This window comes from Ixodes scapularis, unplaced genomic scaffold, assembly GCF_016920785.2.
Source record: "Ixodes scapularis isolate PalLabHiFi unplaced genomic scaffold, ASM1692078v2 PGA_scaffold3__209_contigs__length_174095766, whole genome shotgun sequence".
In the NCBI taxonomy this organism is placed as follows: Eukaryota; Metazoa; Arthropoda; class Arachnida; order Ixodida; family Ixodidae; genus Ixodes; species Ixodes scapularis.
The window spans coordinates 40,373,096-40,388,449 of record NW_024609868.1 but is presented as its reverse complement, the minus strand read 5'-3'; the positions used below and the strand labels follow the sequence as shown (position 1 = coordinate 40,388,449).

Sequence of the window (15,354 nt, the reverse complement as noted above, 5' to 3'; positions counted from 1 at the left end):
TGATTGCAAGAGCGTGAGAAAATATTGACACGATGGAAGACTGGCTTTTTGTTTTATTGCTATATGTGTGGGGTGGACGTCTGCCAACGTGTTACACTTGCACAAAAATGTTTTCCCTTCGTTCTGTTAGCTCCTCAATCGTGGGTGTGTGCCCACATTTACCGTAAAATACCGGGCAAGCGCCCACTCAAACTTTGAAGATAATCACAAGAAATCGGGGGATGGGCACTTGTCCGGTCATCAATTTTACATATAAATGTACTCTGCGTGTTTTCTCAGATCTTACAAATTTGGGGATGGGCGCTTAATGTGGAATGGGCGGATGCACGGTATTCTATGGTAGGCAGTTTCGATAGGACTCTCTTTTGAATTCGGCAATTACACGTCTCAGTATGCAGCAAACATTTCTGCACCCTGTTATCAAGAAGAATAAATACTTCTGCTACCCTCTTTTAAGAGGTTTCTATTTTCTCAACCGTGATCGGCTGAACAAAGTCTTTGCAGACCCTAAAAGTGATTTGTAGACGCCCTTAACTGACGCCACTCCAGATAGTATTCACTGCAGATACAGTGGCTCACTCAGGAGATGAGTTTTGAAAGTTTTTGAAATCTCTGAAAGTCGGCCGCACAAGACGAGGTTGCTCGGACGAAGTGCTGAATTATTCCACCTTTTTGCAGACGCCCCAGGTCCCATCGACAACTGGTGCATTTGCGGGGTGACTGCCAAGTCTGCATCCACCGCACAAACCCTACAACAGTCCCTGCGTGCGGGTGAGGACGTCTTTGCCAACACTTGTTTATAGCTCTGCCCGTTTCTTCTGTACCGTGATACTAAGTGTCAATAGCGCAAGAGCACTGGAAGGATGCACATTCGTGTAGGTTTTGCAGTCGCAGACTCAAGAAGAGTGTGCACCTCTGAGCTTAAGGGGACACGCCGCTTAGGGGGGTCAACTTTTGAACCCTTGTCTTAAAATCAATGAAATTTACAGGGTAGGCTGGTGGTCATGCTAGAGGGTGTATAACAAAATTTCAGGTCTGTCGGTTAAATGAGAAGGAAATCAGAGTAGCTTCTATCAGCGACACGCCTACATTGTTTAGTTAACCCTTTAACCACTCAACCCGAGCTGTACTCGTCATGGAAGGTTGTACCAATATCGCCGATGACGAGTCACACTCGTCCAGCCAATGTGATGGTTTGCTTTCACTGCCAAACACGAGACAGGTTCGTCCATCGGCTTTAGTTTCAATTTTCAACACTGGAGGGCAGGAGAGGTCGCGCAAATATAGCGTGTTTTGGCCTTTGGTACGTATCTAGCCTTGCAACAGTGATCAGAGATGGCAGCGCGCTTGAGTGATGCCGGTGACGGCCCTCGGAAACGGGCTCTCTTTTGGGCAGTTCAAACAGTAGCGACGATAAAGTCATCGAATTTGTCTCTGAAAGTGAGTCGAACATGACGATGACCTCAGTGACGAATTAGACGACGCGCTGGGTACTGTTCGAGTGTAACAATGCGTAAACGCTGAAAACCCGCCAGCCGCGCCTCCGAGGTTTCCGTTTTGTGCAGTGCCCGGGATTCTGCGGCAACCCACTGACGAAAAAGACATTCTCGGCTGGTTCAAGATTTTTTTAATTTTTTTATTGGGACCTTCCCAACTTCATTGTGACAGACACAAATCGCTATGCGGTTCCGCATTTCCCAGCACGGGGTTCTTGATGGTAACCGGTGGACCGCAAAGAGGTGATGGCATTCCTTGCGCTAATAATTCTGCAAGGGATCATTACTTACGGAACTTTGTTAGCGCTACTACGGAGAAAAACGTCTAGGCACTTGATCTTTTGTTATGGTGCGCATTTTCAAATAAATACTGCGCATTTCAGCATGTATTATTCTCACTCTTACATGCATTGAGGGAAAGCTTCCCTATAAATCAACATTTTCTTTTAAAATTTTTCTGTTAATACGTATCAGGAACCAATCAATTAATGTAATTGCAAAATCAGAACCACATAAGAAAAAATATGTGCAAATAAAAATATTTGGGAAAGTTTGTACATTTTTTTCAAAGATTACTTGGTGGTTAAAGGGTTAATCTATCGTCAGAAAACTAGCACGATATTCAAGATTTTTATTTGCTAGAAGTGTAGCAAAATGTGTAGAGGGTGCAGCTATGGAACGTTTTTTTTTTTTTAAATACTTTATTTCTATAAGTGTTCTCTTCTGCAAAATTGGTCAGCTTTGTGGTCTTCTGTGTCTTCAACAAAGTGTCAACATTTTTTATAAAAGACATCCGTAAAGTGACAAAAAAGTTCCATTGCCGCATTCCTTATTAAATTTCAGTCAGGAAAAGGGAAGAATGAGCCTTCCCTGTTTTTGCCATTATCAAACGATAGATTGACTAAAATGGAATTTATACCAAAAAGTGGAACGGAGAAAAATGCTTTCAAAGTGCTCCAAACCCTACCTTTTCTTTAGCTTTGGTGAACAGAAAATAACTTAGAAAAAATTAACTATGCAGTGAAAATTAATTAAACTTTTTGGGAATACTCTCTCTCTAGATGTTGGTGGATGTAAATATGTCATTTTTCAAAATCAACTTTTTTTGCAGAATTCTTTTTTTCTGGGCAGTGTCTCCCCTTAAGAATTGTGTATGCTTTACAAGTTGTGGAGGCCTCCAGCTATAATGAGACCATAATTGTGTCTTCTTGTCCATGTGTAAGTGCCGCCATAAAATAAAGCATTAAAAATGGCACATTTTTGTTTCGTTTTCTGCTTGGACAGAAATGTTTTTGCTCACACAGAAAAAATTTATCCATATATAATAATGATAGCATTGTCTTTTGTGAAGGCAAAAAGCCTCGGAAAGCAGGAAAATTGAGCTACATGGCAGGCAAAAGGGTTTATTTAGAAAGTTTAATTTTATTGACGAAGGCAAGAAAAGAATGCCGTAAAGAATCAACAATTGAAGGAGACAAGAGGGGAATATGACTTGCAAGGTATTACATGCCTCATTTCACTGTTTCTATCCAATATATCCTTAATTCGTGGAAACACTTGAACGCCTTTAGGACAGCCGCTTGAACTTTGCGAACGAGCACGAGAATTGGGATAAAGAAACAGAGTCTGTCATCTTTCACCTTCTCAGATACCTTATTTCCTTGACTATAGTCCACACCTGGTGTATAGACCACAAAGGAAAATTTCAGTTAAAAATAAAAAGTTTTCTCTCGTATAGTCCGCACCAGTGCATGTAGCCCACACCTGCGTGCATAGCCTGTAATTAAAAAATTCTCATACGCAGCACAATGCCTGCTTTATCAGCTTACGAAGAAGTTTGTGGCATGCATAAGTCATCATTAACATGCACTGTTATTTACAAAATTCATTGTGTCTCATCCTAATGAACAATCTAGAAAAGTAAATCCTTGTATAGTTTGTAGACTACAGTCTGGAAAATATGGTAGTTCTGTGTTCCGCACTGCACGGCTGCGTGACAGGTTCGTTTCCTGCCGCGGTTTCAGGCAGCGACTACGGCTCCCTGTCAGAGCCGATGTGGCGCTTCCTGCAAGGTAGCTACGGAGGGGGCCCTGAGGTGCCCCTGCAGCAGGCCCAGCCCGTGGTACAGGCAGCAGTGCGCCCCACCTACCCCACAAGACCCCCCGCCTCCCCTAGTCAAGCCTTGGGCCCAGGTGTTTGTTTGTTTGCTCTTATTCAGACACAAGGTCTAGGGTAAAACACAGGAAAGGGCAGAGCTGATCTGCCTTTCTCATACTGGCCTCCATTTCAACTTTGGTGCGTGCTCTCTCCTTCCTTGGCAGACAAAGAAGGCTACTCGGGGTCGCCGGTTCAGACTTGCATCAACTCCCGGCGATTGAATGTGGTGTAGTCACTTGAACGTCTTGGTTGGAGCACTGCGTACTCGTTATATAAATTAGAATTTGTTTTTTAAGTTGCGAGTTTCATTTGTGTGAACATGCCAGGTCAGTTTGTTAGTTTGTGTGAGTGTTGGTGCTACAAGTCTATGGATTGCCGAAAAACGTTTTGGGTTTAGCAGAATCCCACTTGCGAATAAGTGGGACTGTGGGGGGTGAGGAGTTACATGTAAATTTTCTAACCTTCTGGTTTCTATTTTAGATGGTTTAGCATAAATTAATACTTACCATAATTCACTAAAAAAATTTTTTTTTATCAGCATATATTGTGTGTAGATGCAACTGAAACATATAGAATCGGAAAGCTTTGTGAAAAATCAAGCCCAATAGTGTGATAGTAATAGAAAATGTATCAACTTTACTCATTTGGTTGGTTCTCTTGTGCTCTTTCGACTTTGCGTGATAATAATGATAATACGATAATTCAGGAAGGGCCGCGGCTTTATCGTGACGAGTAGGTGCAGAGCACGGCACAGTTAGCACGAACAAGCAATTGCCGTTTCTTCTTGTATTCTCCTTGAAGTTGAACGGGTGTCACGAGAACTCCTAGCGTGATGGGAAGGGCTCATTCGGAGCTCCGACTTGCATGGTTAAGCTTGATAGTCGTCGATGACCTTTCTGAGTGAAATGTGAAAAAAGGTTTGTGTTGCGTTTTATTGACTGTGTTGCACAGCGTATGTTAATACTAACCATCCAGGATCTTTCTTTCAAATTACATTTCTCAACACTTCCAGCAGCCTTAGTTGAAGGCGGCAGCCAATAATATAAACAAGACAGTTTACGAATGTGCGATAAAAAGATGTTTTAGAAAATGGGTAACTTTATAGCAGTACCTGTACATCTATCATCACTACACTATTTAATTGCTTCACAACCATGCAAGTAGTGTTGCAAAGATGTCAAATTACATTTGCAGCTTAAATTCTAGTTCTAAAGCTTCTCTAAACAAGGCAAAGAATTGACAGTGACGGTGAAACTGGGGGCCTTCATTCATTAACATTATGCCTACTTAAAAAGTGATTAATTCACTCTCTTTATGCAGAAAATGCTGGGGCTAGCACACCAGTTATGATCTTGAGTGCATTACTATAATTGTTTTTGTTGGTCCACCATCTGTTTGTGCTAATTCCCACGAGTGGCAAAAAATCCCTGTACCTTGTCTTCTAAGAAATCTTTGGTTGTACCAGTTGGATCCAGGCATCTGACATCTGCGTGTGTGCACTGTTTCAGCTGCAGCCAAGCGGCCTTGCATGGAGGAGCCCAAAGAAGAGAGCCAGTAGCCCCCGTCAACAGAAGCAGCAGATTGTGTATACATAGAGCCTGTGGTTCCCCTATCGCAATAAATGGCCCCAGCCCCTTGGGGTTCTGTCACAAGCAGTCGTGCATGGTACCACTCTTCTTGGCGTGGAAGGGGAAAAGGGCCAGATGCTTTCAGTCCTGCAGACGTCGTACAGCAGTGCTTCCCAAACTCTGCTGGCCTGTGACCCATCAAAAATATAATACTGTAAACGACTTAATTTTCGCGAATCTGGCCAAAGCTGAAACTTTTTAATTATTCGCGGGCTTTAATTTTCGCGAATCAGGTGCAGCTTTCGTATCGTTCACAAATTGCGCGAACTGTTCGCGGGACGTATTTTTCGCAAATTGTAGGCGATTTGCGAAATTCATGAAAAATAGGTTTCAGCGAAAATTAAGTCATTTCCAGCATATTGCATTGAACCCCCCCCCCCCCCCCCCCAGCCTTTTGCAATGCTACATGCTTTTCGATATCAGTGCATGGACAGTAATACACAAAATTTACAATAAAGTTATATTTGACAGGTAATATAGTTACTCTATTCAGCTTACCTAGAAGCCATTGCAAAAAAGGGGAAAAAAATGCATGCCAGCATGCATGCACTTGACTTACGGCAGAGTTTGGACTCTGCAACTCTCAGTTCTGTCTCGATGTAGAGCTGCAGCCTGTATTTTGTCTTCATTGATGCCACTGCAGGGAAGCCAATTTCAGAATTTTTTTTTTTGTGTTCTTGAGTCGCTTTACTGCAACCCCCCCCCCCCCCCCCCCCCCCCCCCCCCCCCCCCCCTCTTGCTGAATTTGTTGCTACCCGCTTGGGATCAGAGAGCACTATTTGGGAAATGCTGTTTTACAGAAATGCACCAGGAAAGTGCACGATAAAATTTGACTATTCCACTGAGCTGTTCATAAAACATGTGAGCTTACACTTGTTGCTTTGAGTGCTCTGTAGCAAGATCCCAGTGCTTCTGTTCGTGCTGTGGGAGCTGTAGGGAAAATACAAACCCTTGCATGCAGCTTTCTAGGATGTGAAAACCAGCTACTAGTAAAGAAAAGCAAATTAAGTTTTTTTCTCAAGTCTGCAGAGTTCCTCTGGTTCCTGCCCCGAGTAATCGTAAATGACACGGAGCTTGTTGCATATCTGTCCGTCCATACTGTGTCGTTGCCAAGTCAAAAAGACTCGTCTTACGCACATAATCGCCATACGAAAGATTGGCCGTCCGTTCCAAATGTGTGGTATATTCTTCCAGTGTCGGTTATCGTTAAACCAACACGCTCCTCGGTTCCCTCTTCCATCATCACTCGTCCCCAGTGTTTCCAAGGCCCCCTTCCCACATGGAATCCCGGAGAAAAGCTCACCGGAGAAAAGCTCACCGGAGAAAAGCTCACCGGAGATAAGCTCACCGGAGAAAAGCTCACTGGAGAAAAGCTCACCGCGAAACCGGCGGATGTGGAGAAAAGCTCACCGGCCCTTGAGCGTATGCGGAGAAAAGCTCACGGATTTTTTTTTCTTCTTTTTATATGGAGGCTGTTGGATCATGCGTAACATGTTTCAATTTAGTATCATTAAAATTCGTCAGCTTTGTAAAAAAGAAAATGTCCTTTTTTGTATTATTTGTCAAGCTTATTGGGTATATTGCTCCCAAAATAAATAAAAAAAGCGGGCGAGTGTTTTCTGTGGCTTGAACTTGAAGAACAAGAAAAGGTTCGAAAACTTAATAATGTCTGCCTAAAACCTAAAAATCAAAACTGTAAATGCCGAAAATCCGAAAGTGCTTGTGCAACAACGCGGTGCCTGAAATCCTCTTTGAAGCTTTTGTTAACCTTTGAAAACAGGATAAAACAGTCAGTAGGATATCGAGGCTTCTTTCTTCCACGGACATGCACGTTTTCTAGCCTTTCGTGCTGGTGTTTCCACACCTTGCCTTTGTGTGATAGTGCCCTTCTACGGTGAGCCACCCATGACCTTCAGTACTGCACACTGGGACCGTTGTTACTCGTGACCTATATGAGAAGTAGTGTTCTGTAAGGTAGCAAATAGGGCGAGTTGGTAAACGTTATGATAAAAACCGCTCACATGACGACGACGGAGTGAAGACAACAAACACGACGGGACGAACCTGTTCTCGCAACTAAAGTATTGTTAGTGAAATTAATAGAAAGGAGACAGCGTAGCCGACACTGATTACATCAATACCTACTTGTCTATTAGGCACTATGTAATATTTGGTGCTAAAACTATTAACACACCACTATTCATATTAGCTCGCAAAGAACAAACCGCTTTGACAGAGCTACCGACGGCGCACTGTCAGTTGTCAATAAATTGTTGTCTTTTTTACCGGTGAGCGATGTTCTGATTTTATACTTTCGGCTTCATTAATATACAGAAGAGATGATTACTAATTTCTGAGAATTTAGTAAATATGCCCAATGAACTTCAAGGATATCACAAAAAAGAGGACATATTTTTAATGAAGTGACGAATGCAAATTGTGTTAAATTACCATGTTTGACGCAGAATCGGCTAAATTAAAGAAAAACCGGTGAGCTTTCCTCCGCATCCGCTCAAAGGCCGGTGAACTTTTCTCCGCATCCGCCGGTTTTGCGGTGAGCTTTTCTCCGGTGAGCTTATCTCCGGTGAGCTTTTATCCGGTGAGCTTCTCTCCGCCGCCCTCCCACATGTCCCCACGGCCTTACTCCTTGTTGGGCTGTCTTTTGGGGATGCCCGCGTCATGAGGCTATGCAAAGGGGGACATCTCGGTAGTGGGTAGAGTTGAAAAGGAAACAGGTCCCCACAAGTCCCAATTCGTGGACACGGAGGAGTTGGAAAATGCAAATTTAATGAAGTTGGTTTTAGTTCCAAGCACCTTGTCTCGCCAGACTTGGGGGCTAAAAGCTAACATTTAATTGTTTGGTTTTCAAATGATGGTGTGAAAAGCAGCTGTTTTGCTTTCAGCGAACAAAGTTGGAAATGGTTACAAAAAGTAAGTACACTTTATAAAAAAACTGCTGACTGCTATTTTTTTTTTTCTCTGTGGTAGGAGATTTTAGGTAACAAAATGGGTTCCAGTTGCGGTCTAATGGCAAATAGCAAAAAAACAAGCTGTTTTCTTTTAAATATTAATATAATGTTTAATTTGATATTAATCTAACAAGCAAAAAAAAAAAAAAAAAAAAAAAAAAAAAAAAAAAAAACGGAGTTGGACACGGCGTGTTGTATCTGATTTTCTGATGTCCGTCATTAATAATAAAAAAGGCTCGTGTTTCTTTTGTTTTCGTCTTGTTGCGGCAGAGTTCATATTATGGATTTGGAGCCGAGTTTGTTGGCAACGTACAGGAGCCATCTTTTTGGTGAGCTGTCTTATTTGGCTTAAAAAAAAAATGCGCACAACATGCCGTCCGCGGACATGACACTGCGAGATATGGTCAAGACGACAACCAGCGCGATGATGCCAGTTATTGAAAACATGTTATTAAAAACCTGCGTAGTTCCCAATAAACGTGTATTTTTTGTTTTTTGTTATGGCCCGGGTAATTTTTTAGTTGTGCAGTCCTGCTTTAGAACCTGTAGTATACTTCGCATGTGCATGCGGCACTGAAAAATAGAGGTTTCTGCTTGTTTTAGGGCGGCGCCGTGGACCTCGTTCTGATCAGCTCTGGTTCTGATGACAAAGCTTTGTGTGAACAATGTTCCACTCACTGGACTTAGCGAAAACAGCGTAAGGTTTCGGTTCGGGCTCATTTATATTTCGTGACCACTCATTCTGACCCATGAGCCTCGTCGATTGCTGTGAAACGCTCGTTGTGAGTGGGCGTGGGGTGTGCGTATTTCCGAAGAAAAGAATCGAAAATTAGGCGCGGCAATACAAGGCGCTACTTTATGCTACCGCACATAGGACGCGCGGTTGGAACGACGCGGCTGGCAGCCGCGCGCGCCTTCCTGGTACAAGCGATTGCCGTACGGGCGCGCAAGTGCGCGCGCGTTTTTACGGTTTTTTTGCGCGCGCTCGTTGTCTGCTACAAAAAGTAATTTGCAAGCGCAACATACGGCTTGGCACGGGGTCCCGAATGTGGATTGGGGGTTCGGGAAAGCGGCGATGCGTCGGAATTTTGGGGGGAGGGGCCCGGTGGGGCGTTGGGGAGGGCTTCGGACGCGCCGGACCTCCTGGGGTCCGTTACATGCGTGCAAGCTGTATACATTTAGAAACGTCGCTGAATTGCGTTTTTCTTTTATTTTATCATGCCGCTCGGTGCCTTCGTTGCACGAGCGCAGGAATGTCAATAAAAGTCCCGAGTTGTTTCTACTTGAATAAATGTTGTGTCGTCCTTCGTTTTCTTTTTTTTCTAGTTTTTTGGGGTTTCATGTTTAATCATCAGTTTGCGCTTCAAGTTTTTGTTCGTTCTTTCCTTTTCTTTTTGCTCCTTTTTCGGTCAATCCGCGCTGGGAAAAGGCGCGAGGGGAACGTCTAACCGAAAGAGCTCCCGAAAATTGATACGTCAGGTGTCAGCTGACGACGACACGTTAAAGGCCGCGGGCTGTTCGAAACGCGCCGAGCACGACCGCACTGAGTAGCCGTGTTGTGCCGCCGAGGCGGGGCTCGCCGCGCTCGAGGCTCGCATTCGCGGCCCGAGTCGAAGCTTGAACGGCGGCGCAGGGGGGGCGCCCCTGGCGGGCTCGGGCTCTCGGGGGCCGGTCCGTCGGTCACGTGGGAGGGGGGGACCCGCGGGCCTTCCGGCGTCGGCCAGCGAGCGAGCGAGAGCGCGCGCTTCCCCCTCGCCCCTCTTCGGCGACCGTGGAGTTTTGCGGCCGGGCAGCGGACCCTCCGTCAGTGTCCCCGTTGGCTCGAAGCCGGGCTTGCTTGGCGAGGCGCGGCGGATGGCGCAGCAGCGGCGCTCGGAGAACACCAGCGGCAACAGGTGGACGTGCGGGGTGGTGTCGGAAGGAGGTTGCCAGGCGGCCGAACCCTGGCCCCGCCGACCGCGGCCGGGCGGGCGACAGGGCAGCTATCAGCGCCGGGCCAGTGGCGCCCGCCCTCTCCCGGCCTCCTCGCCAGTTCTTTGAACCCTGCCGGGAACCCGCTCAAGGTTGGAGACGGGTTTTGCCACTCGGGTGGTGGTCGGGCCGGGAGCGGGCCAGCCGGCGCTCTGGCGGACTGCGGCATGGCGGGGCTCACGTGGAGCGACCAGGAGACCTACGAGCTGATCCGCATCTGGGCGGCGGATCGGGATCTCCTGGACGGCACGTCGCGCAACAACAAGGTCTACGAGAGCATGGCAGCGCAGATGCGCTCCCTGGGCTACCTGCGTACCGCACTCCAGGTCAAGGAGAAGATGAAGCGCCTGCGCAAGGAGTACAAGTACGGCAAGCGGAGCAAGAAGATCGCCACCTACCACGATGCTCTGGCCACTGTACTAGCGCAGGGCGCCAAGGGCGCCCTCTTCATCAAGAGCGAGGTGGACGAGAGCATGGGCTCCGAGGAGTTCGCCGGCACCGACTCCGAGACCAACTACCTGGACGACGGTGAGCTCTTACTCTGACAGTGCACCTGTCGCGCCGGCTACCCGATCTGCGCAACAGGTGTCCGCCGCCGGATGCTGCGCGCCCGGGTGTCGGGTTCGGGCCGCGCGGCCCGGGACGCTTCTCGCGCGCGAGCTCTCGTCCGCGCGACGGGCGAAATCGCGGCCTTGGCACCAGGAAATGGCGGCGGCCGCGCGAAGCCACGCGTCCCACGGGCCGAGGCTAGCCGCGGGCGGCCGGCCGTACGTGGAGCGCGCTCGGGGTTTGTACGACGCCTCTCGCGGAACCGGTTGCTCGCCGCCGCGGCGACGGCCTTGGCTCCCGGGAACCCGCGCCGGGGACCGTGACGTCTGCGGCTCGCCTCTCTCCCCCGTCCGGAGTCGGCGGCGCCATGTTTCCCGAGGGTCCGGGCCCCGCCGTCGTGGCAGCGAGTGTTTTTTCCCCCGCGGGCGCGCCCCCTCGGCCGCGTCGCCGCCGAAGTGGGCCGCGGCCCCGAGAACCGGTTCTAGCGAGTGGCGACGACCTCCGCCGCGCCGCGCGCCACGGCCCGCCGGCAGGTCGAGGCGGGAGCCCCGCCGGCCCCCCGCGGGAACCGGGCGGTCCCCGGACACCCCGGGGCCGTCGCACGGCAGAGCCTCTCACATCCCGATGGAGGGAGGCAACACCGCGTTCCGGGCGAACGCCCTGCGGGGTTCGTCGCGAGCCTCGGTCGGGAGAGGAGGAATCCACCTGTTCCCCTGTCCCCCCCCCCCCACATACACAGACTCCGCACAATGGGGACTCCCTTTCCAGGTATTCGGACAGGAAGGACCATCACCCTCCCCCTCGAGGTTTGGGAGCGCGATGCGCGGACAATGGGGGGCCCGCGCTCGCAGGTTGCACACGATGGCGAAGCTAGAAACAACGCGGGGCTCGCAGCTTTTTTCTCCCCCAAGGCCATCCGAAGCACCTGCATCTTGGCTCTGCGTTGAGGTGGAGAGAGCTACGCCGAAGGACGCGGACCTGAGTCTTGGAATTCCGAGTTGCCAATGAGTCAGAGGGGGAAAGAAAACGAGAACATAAACGACGGGTCCAGAACGCCTCAGCTGCAAAGAGAGACACCGATGACGTTTATTCTCCGCGTAAGCCAATACGATGATACGGTGGGAGTTCTTCCCTGTTGTTGATCGAACTCGACTGCATAGATTTGTTAAAAACAATGTGTCGTTTTAGGCACTCAAACCCGGTCCTGCAAAATCCGGTCCTGTTGAGTCCGAAGGATTACAAACTTGGCTGCTCCGCTTTATGCTTCCTTAAATTTTTTTTTTACGGTTGATACCAAGTAATCCAGAGCCCGGAAACGACACAATGAACACGAAACGCGGTGCACCCAGCAGCGAAGTGGCAGAGATAACAGCACGAGACACGCGTACGATTTCAAAATTGGCGCGTCCCGCGACCGCTTTTATTGGCCGAGCCGAAGTTGCCGTTGATTGGCTTAGCTCAGAAGCCAATGGCGACCGCAAGCACGCGCGCGTTTTCCCGCAACTGAAATCACCGGCATTTTGATGTCCATCTAAACTAAACGAAACACATAAAACTCTTTTTTTTTTTTTTCCTTCTTTTTTGCTATAAGTGCTGTTGAATTAATTGGATATCCCGAAACGTGGATATCATTTTAACACACGGGGATCTCCACAGCATCTGTATTTTTGTGGTCGGCTCCTTCACTATCCCCCTGCAACATTTCTTCGAAAACAAAACAAGAAAAGCGGAATGTTTTTGTTGTTTGTTCCTGCAGTCTTGATTGTTTTTGCTTTATGTTTACGTCGACTGTTTGTTTTTCCTTCGTTTCTTTCTTTTTTGCCCTCAAACTGAGGTTTTCCCCCATCAGATAGGGATCCCGCACGCGCCCGCGCCCCTCCCAAACCTAAAAACAAAACAAAAACACTGCTGGCTTTTGTTGGCTGTTTACAAGAAAGCGACTTAGGGGAGTGAATTTTTTTTTTTTTTTTATTTATTACTCGTTTGTTGTTTATTTCAACTTTTCGTGTCCTGCTTTTTTTCCCTGCTGTTATGTGATTCACTGATCGTCACCAAAAGAAAAAAAGAAAAAGAAAAAAAAGGTAAATTGTCTAGTCCTTTTGCAGCTTGCGTCCGCGTAACACGTCAAGATTCACCACCTGCCAAGCAGGAAATTCTTAAGACGGCCGAAGATTCATCGCTGTTGGTGCACCTAGTGGTTTTAAACAACTCTGCAGTGCCTCGTTAGGAATTCGTATAGGCACCCGAAGAAGGAAAGAAAACAAAAATCCAGGATGCGCTGTACGTGTTTCTAATTCATATTAATCTGTAATACGGGTATGTTCGTCGAATATTACGCCCTGAAAAACGTGATACAGTTTCGAATCTTAATCGTCACGACGTAAAAAAAAGTACAGTATGGGAAACTTAAATTCGCTACACCAGGCGCGAACTCCGCTCTTTGACAGGTGGCCATATTGTATAATATATAGAATGGGATCCGGACAAAATTGTCCCAAGCAAATTTTGAGACAGTTTGCTTGTTCTTCGGGGGTTAGTCGATATTAGGCGCTAACCATTTTAAAGTTTACATGTTCAATTCAAAATACATTGCTCGCCAGTAGCTGAGCCAAGAAGGAAAAAGCATACTATAGAAATAATATGCGAGTACATCTGTCAAATAATGTGTCTATAATATTTGATATAATCAACACGAGAAGAAAAACGTTCCATAACACGCCCCCATCACACACACACACACACACACACACACACACACACACACACACACACACACACACACACACACACACACATATATACGTGTGTGTGTGAGTGTGCAATGGCGGGTCATGGAACGTTTGTTTATATATAGTATATATTGTAAAGGAAGAGGGGAGAGAGTGATTATTAAATTTATTACGTCAAACTGCCCCTAACTTTGATGTAATAAATTTAATAATCACGCTCTCCCCTTTTCCTTTATAATATCACTACGGCTGCACTTGTCAATCGTCCCTATATATATATGGGTGGTTTCATCTCAAATCGTGCAGGCAAAAAGGGTCGAATTTTTAATTTCGATGAAAAAAATATATGTTATGGTGCCGTTTTTAAAAACGCAGTCGCCGCAGACCGCAAGTTCGTCGGATTTTTTGTTCGCGACTTACGAATTTTTAAAGAGGCCGCGGCGAAAAGCAGTGTTTTTCACACCCGTCGTGGGTCGGATGTTTCGCTTGATCTCCCGCCGTGGATTTTCAGTCCACATTATATTGTTTTTTTAAAGCACTCTGTGGACACATTTAAAAGGCTCCAATACCATAAAATAATTTTAGGCGTTTTGCTTTTTTTCTGTAAAAATGTCAAAAACGCCCCCTCGATCAATTGTTGGCGAACTTTGACAATTAATTACTGGCGATCTACTTGGGTTATATCAATATTTTTTATGTCCACGGAGAGCCCAAAACACGCTCCTTATATGTATATTAAAATGACTCAGCTGTATAAATTATCCTTTGCGGTACGTTTACGTTAATGTTATGTGAAAACCAAAAAGTACCATTTTTGAAATTGATTTTCTCAAAAAACCCATTTTTTATTTTTTTTTATTTTTTGTTAAAATGTAGATGTGATAGTTTTCTACACGAAAATCAAGTCTAGAAAGTGTATATTTTGTTTGTATGTTCCATATTTAAGCATCAATATCGTTAAAAGAACGTGTTTTCACGGCTCGAAATGGGACTTGCGAAAAGCGCGTCTTCACAAACTTGGAAGTATTTTTGCCTTTTCTAACCTTCCCACATAACACTCAAATATAGTAGTTCCACCCTGTTATATTTATTGATTATTTAAATTTTATTACACGCGGCAAGCTACACAGGAGGTGTTCAAAAGAGAAAGCAACACTTCTTAACAGACCAGCAGGTGTCGTAAATTTTTAACGTGTAGGAGTCGGCAGACGTCGTATTGATTCAGGGCCCTCATTGCCCTGCATGAACGTCCCGCCCGTTCGGAGCCAGCAGATGGCCACGACCTTTCGCGCTCGTTGTGTTAGATAGGACGGCCCGTAACAAAAAAGCGAGCAGCGCACCCTGTGTCACGAGGAGTGAAATAAATGGTACGAATGTTTCGTTTACGTGGCGAACAGTGACAGCCACCCAGGAGGAGTCAGTCCAAGTATTGCACAAGGGAAAGCAAAGGAATCGTTGCCTGAAAGGATGAGGACACCACGGCCTTACAATATTAACGGTCAACAACTGTTCTGCATGCCAAAACAACGCCGCGTGCGCGCTAAAACCGGCGGCGCGGGACACAAATCCCGCAGACACAAACACGAAGATGGGCCGGTTTCGTTAGGGATGTGGGGAAATTCGAAACCAGCCATCCGTGCATGCGTTAAACGATACCGCCTGTTTGCCCTAGCTTCGAGCGCCCTATCCTTACCTTGAAACGGCCGTGCTCTATCTCTCTCCGGGGAGATCCGATAGCACCGAAGGGTTATCTATTAAACTTGAGGAAGAAAACGAGAAGGGTCTGTTTAAGTTTAATTATCCCCACCAACCCGCTCGTTCTGTCCTTATAAAGGGTTATCTCTTTTGGAAACAG

The 15,354-nt window shown here is 46.7% G+C and overlaps 2 protein-coding genes across 4 annotated transcripts in view; both read left to right on the top strand.

The window, feature by feature from the left end:
• The window catches only part of LOC8051433 (ubiquitin carboxyl-terminal hydrolase 33), a 45,376-nt gene extending 40,068 nt beyond the window's left edge, over positions 1 to 5,308 (top strand). For all 3 annotated transcript variants that reach the window (XM_029971560.4, XM_029971563.4, XM_040499766.2), the window contains 3 exons: positions 679 to 771; positions 3,521 to 3,688; positions 5,162 to 5,308. In XM_029971560.4, the coding sequence (XP_029827420.2) occupies positions 679 to 771; positions 3,521 to 3,688; positions 5,162 to 5,211 (311 nt within the window). In that variant the 3' untranslated portion in view covers positions 5,212 to 5,308. The remainder of the gene's footprint in view (positions 1 to 678; positions 772 to 3,520; positions 3,689 to 5,161) is intronic.
• Positions 5,309 to 9,931: 4,623 nt separating this feature from the next.
• Positions 9,932 to 15,354, top strand: part of LOC8051439 — a 29,241-nt gene continuing 23,818 nt past the window's right edge. Inside the window, exon 1 of the mRNA XM_040207189.3 lies at positions 9,932 to 10,749. Coding sequence (XP_040063123.1) covers positions 10,389 to 10,749 — 361 coding nt within the window. The 5' untranslated portion in view covers positions 9,932 to 10,388. The remainder of the gene's footprint in view (positions 10,750 to 15,354) is intronic.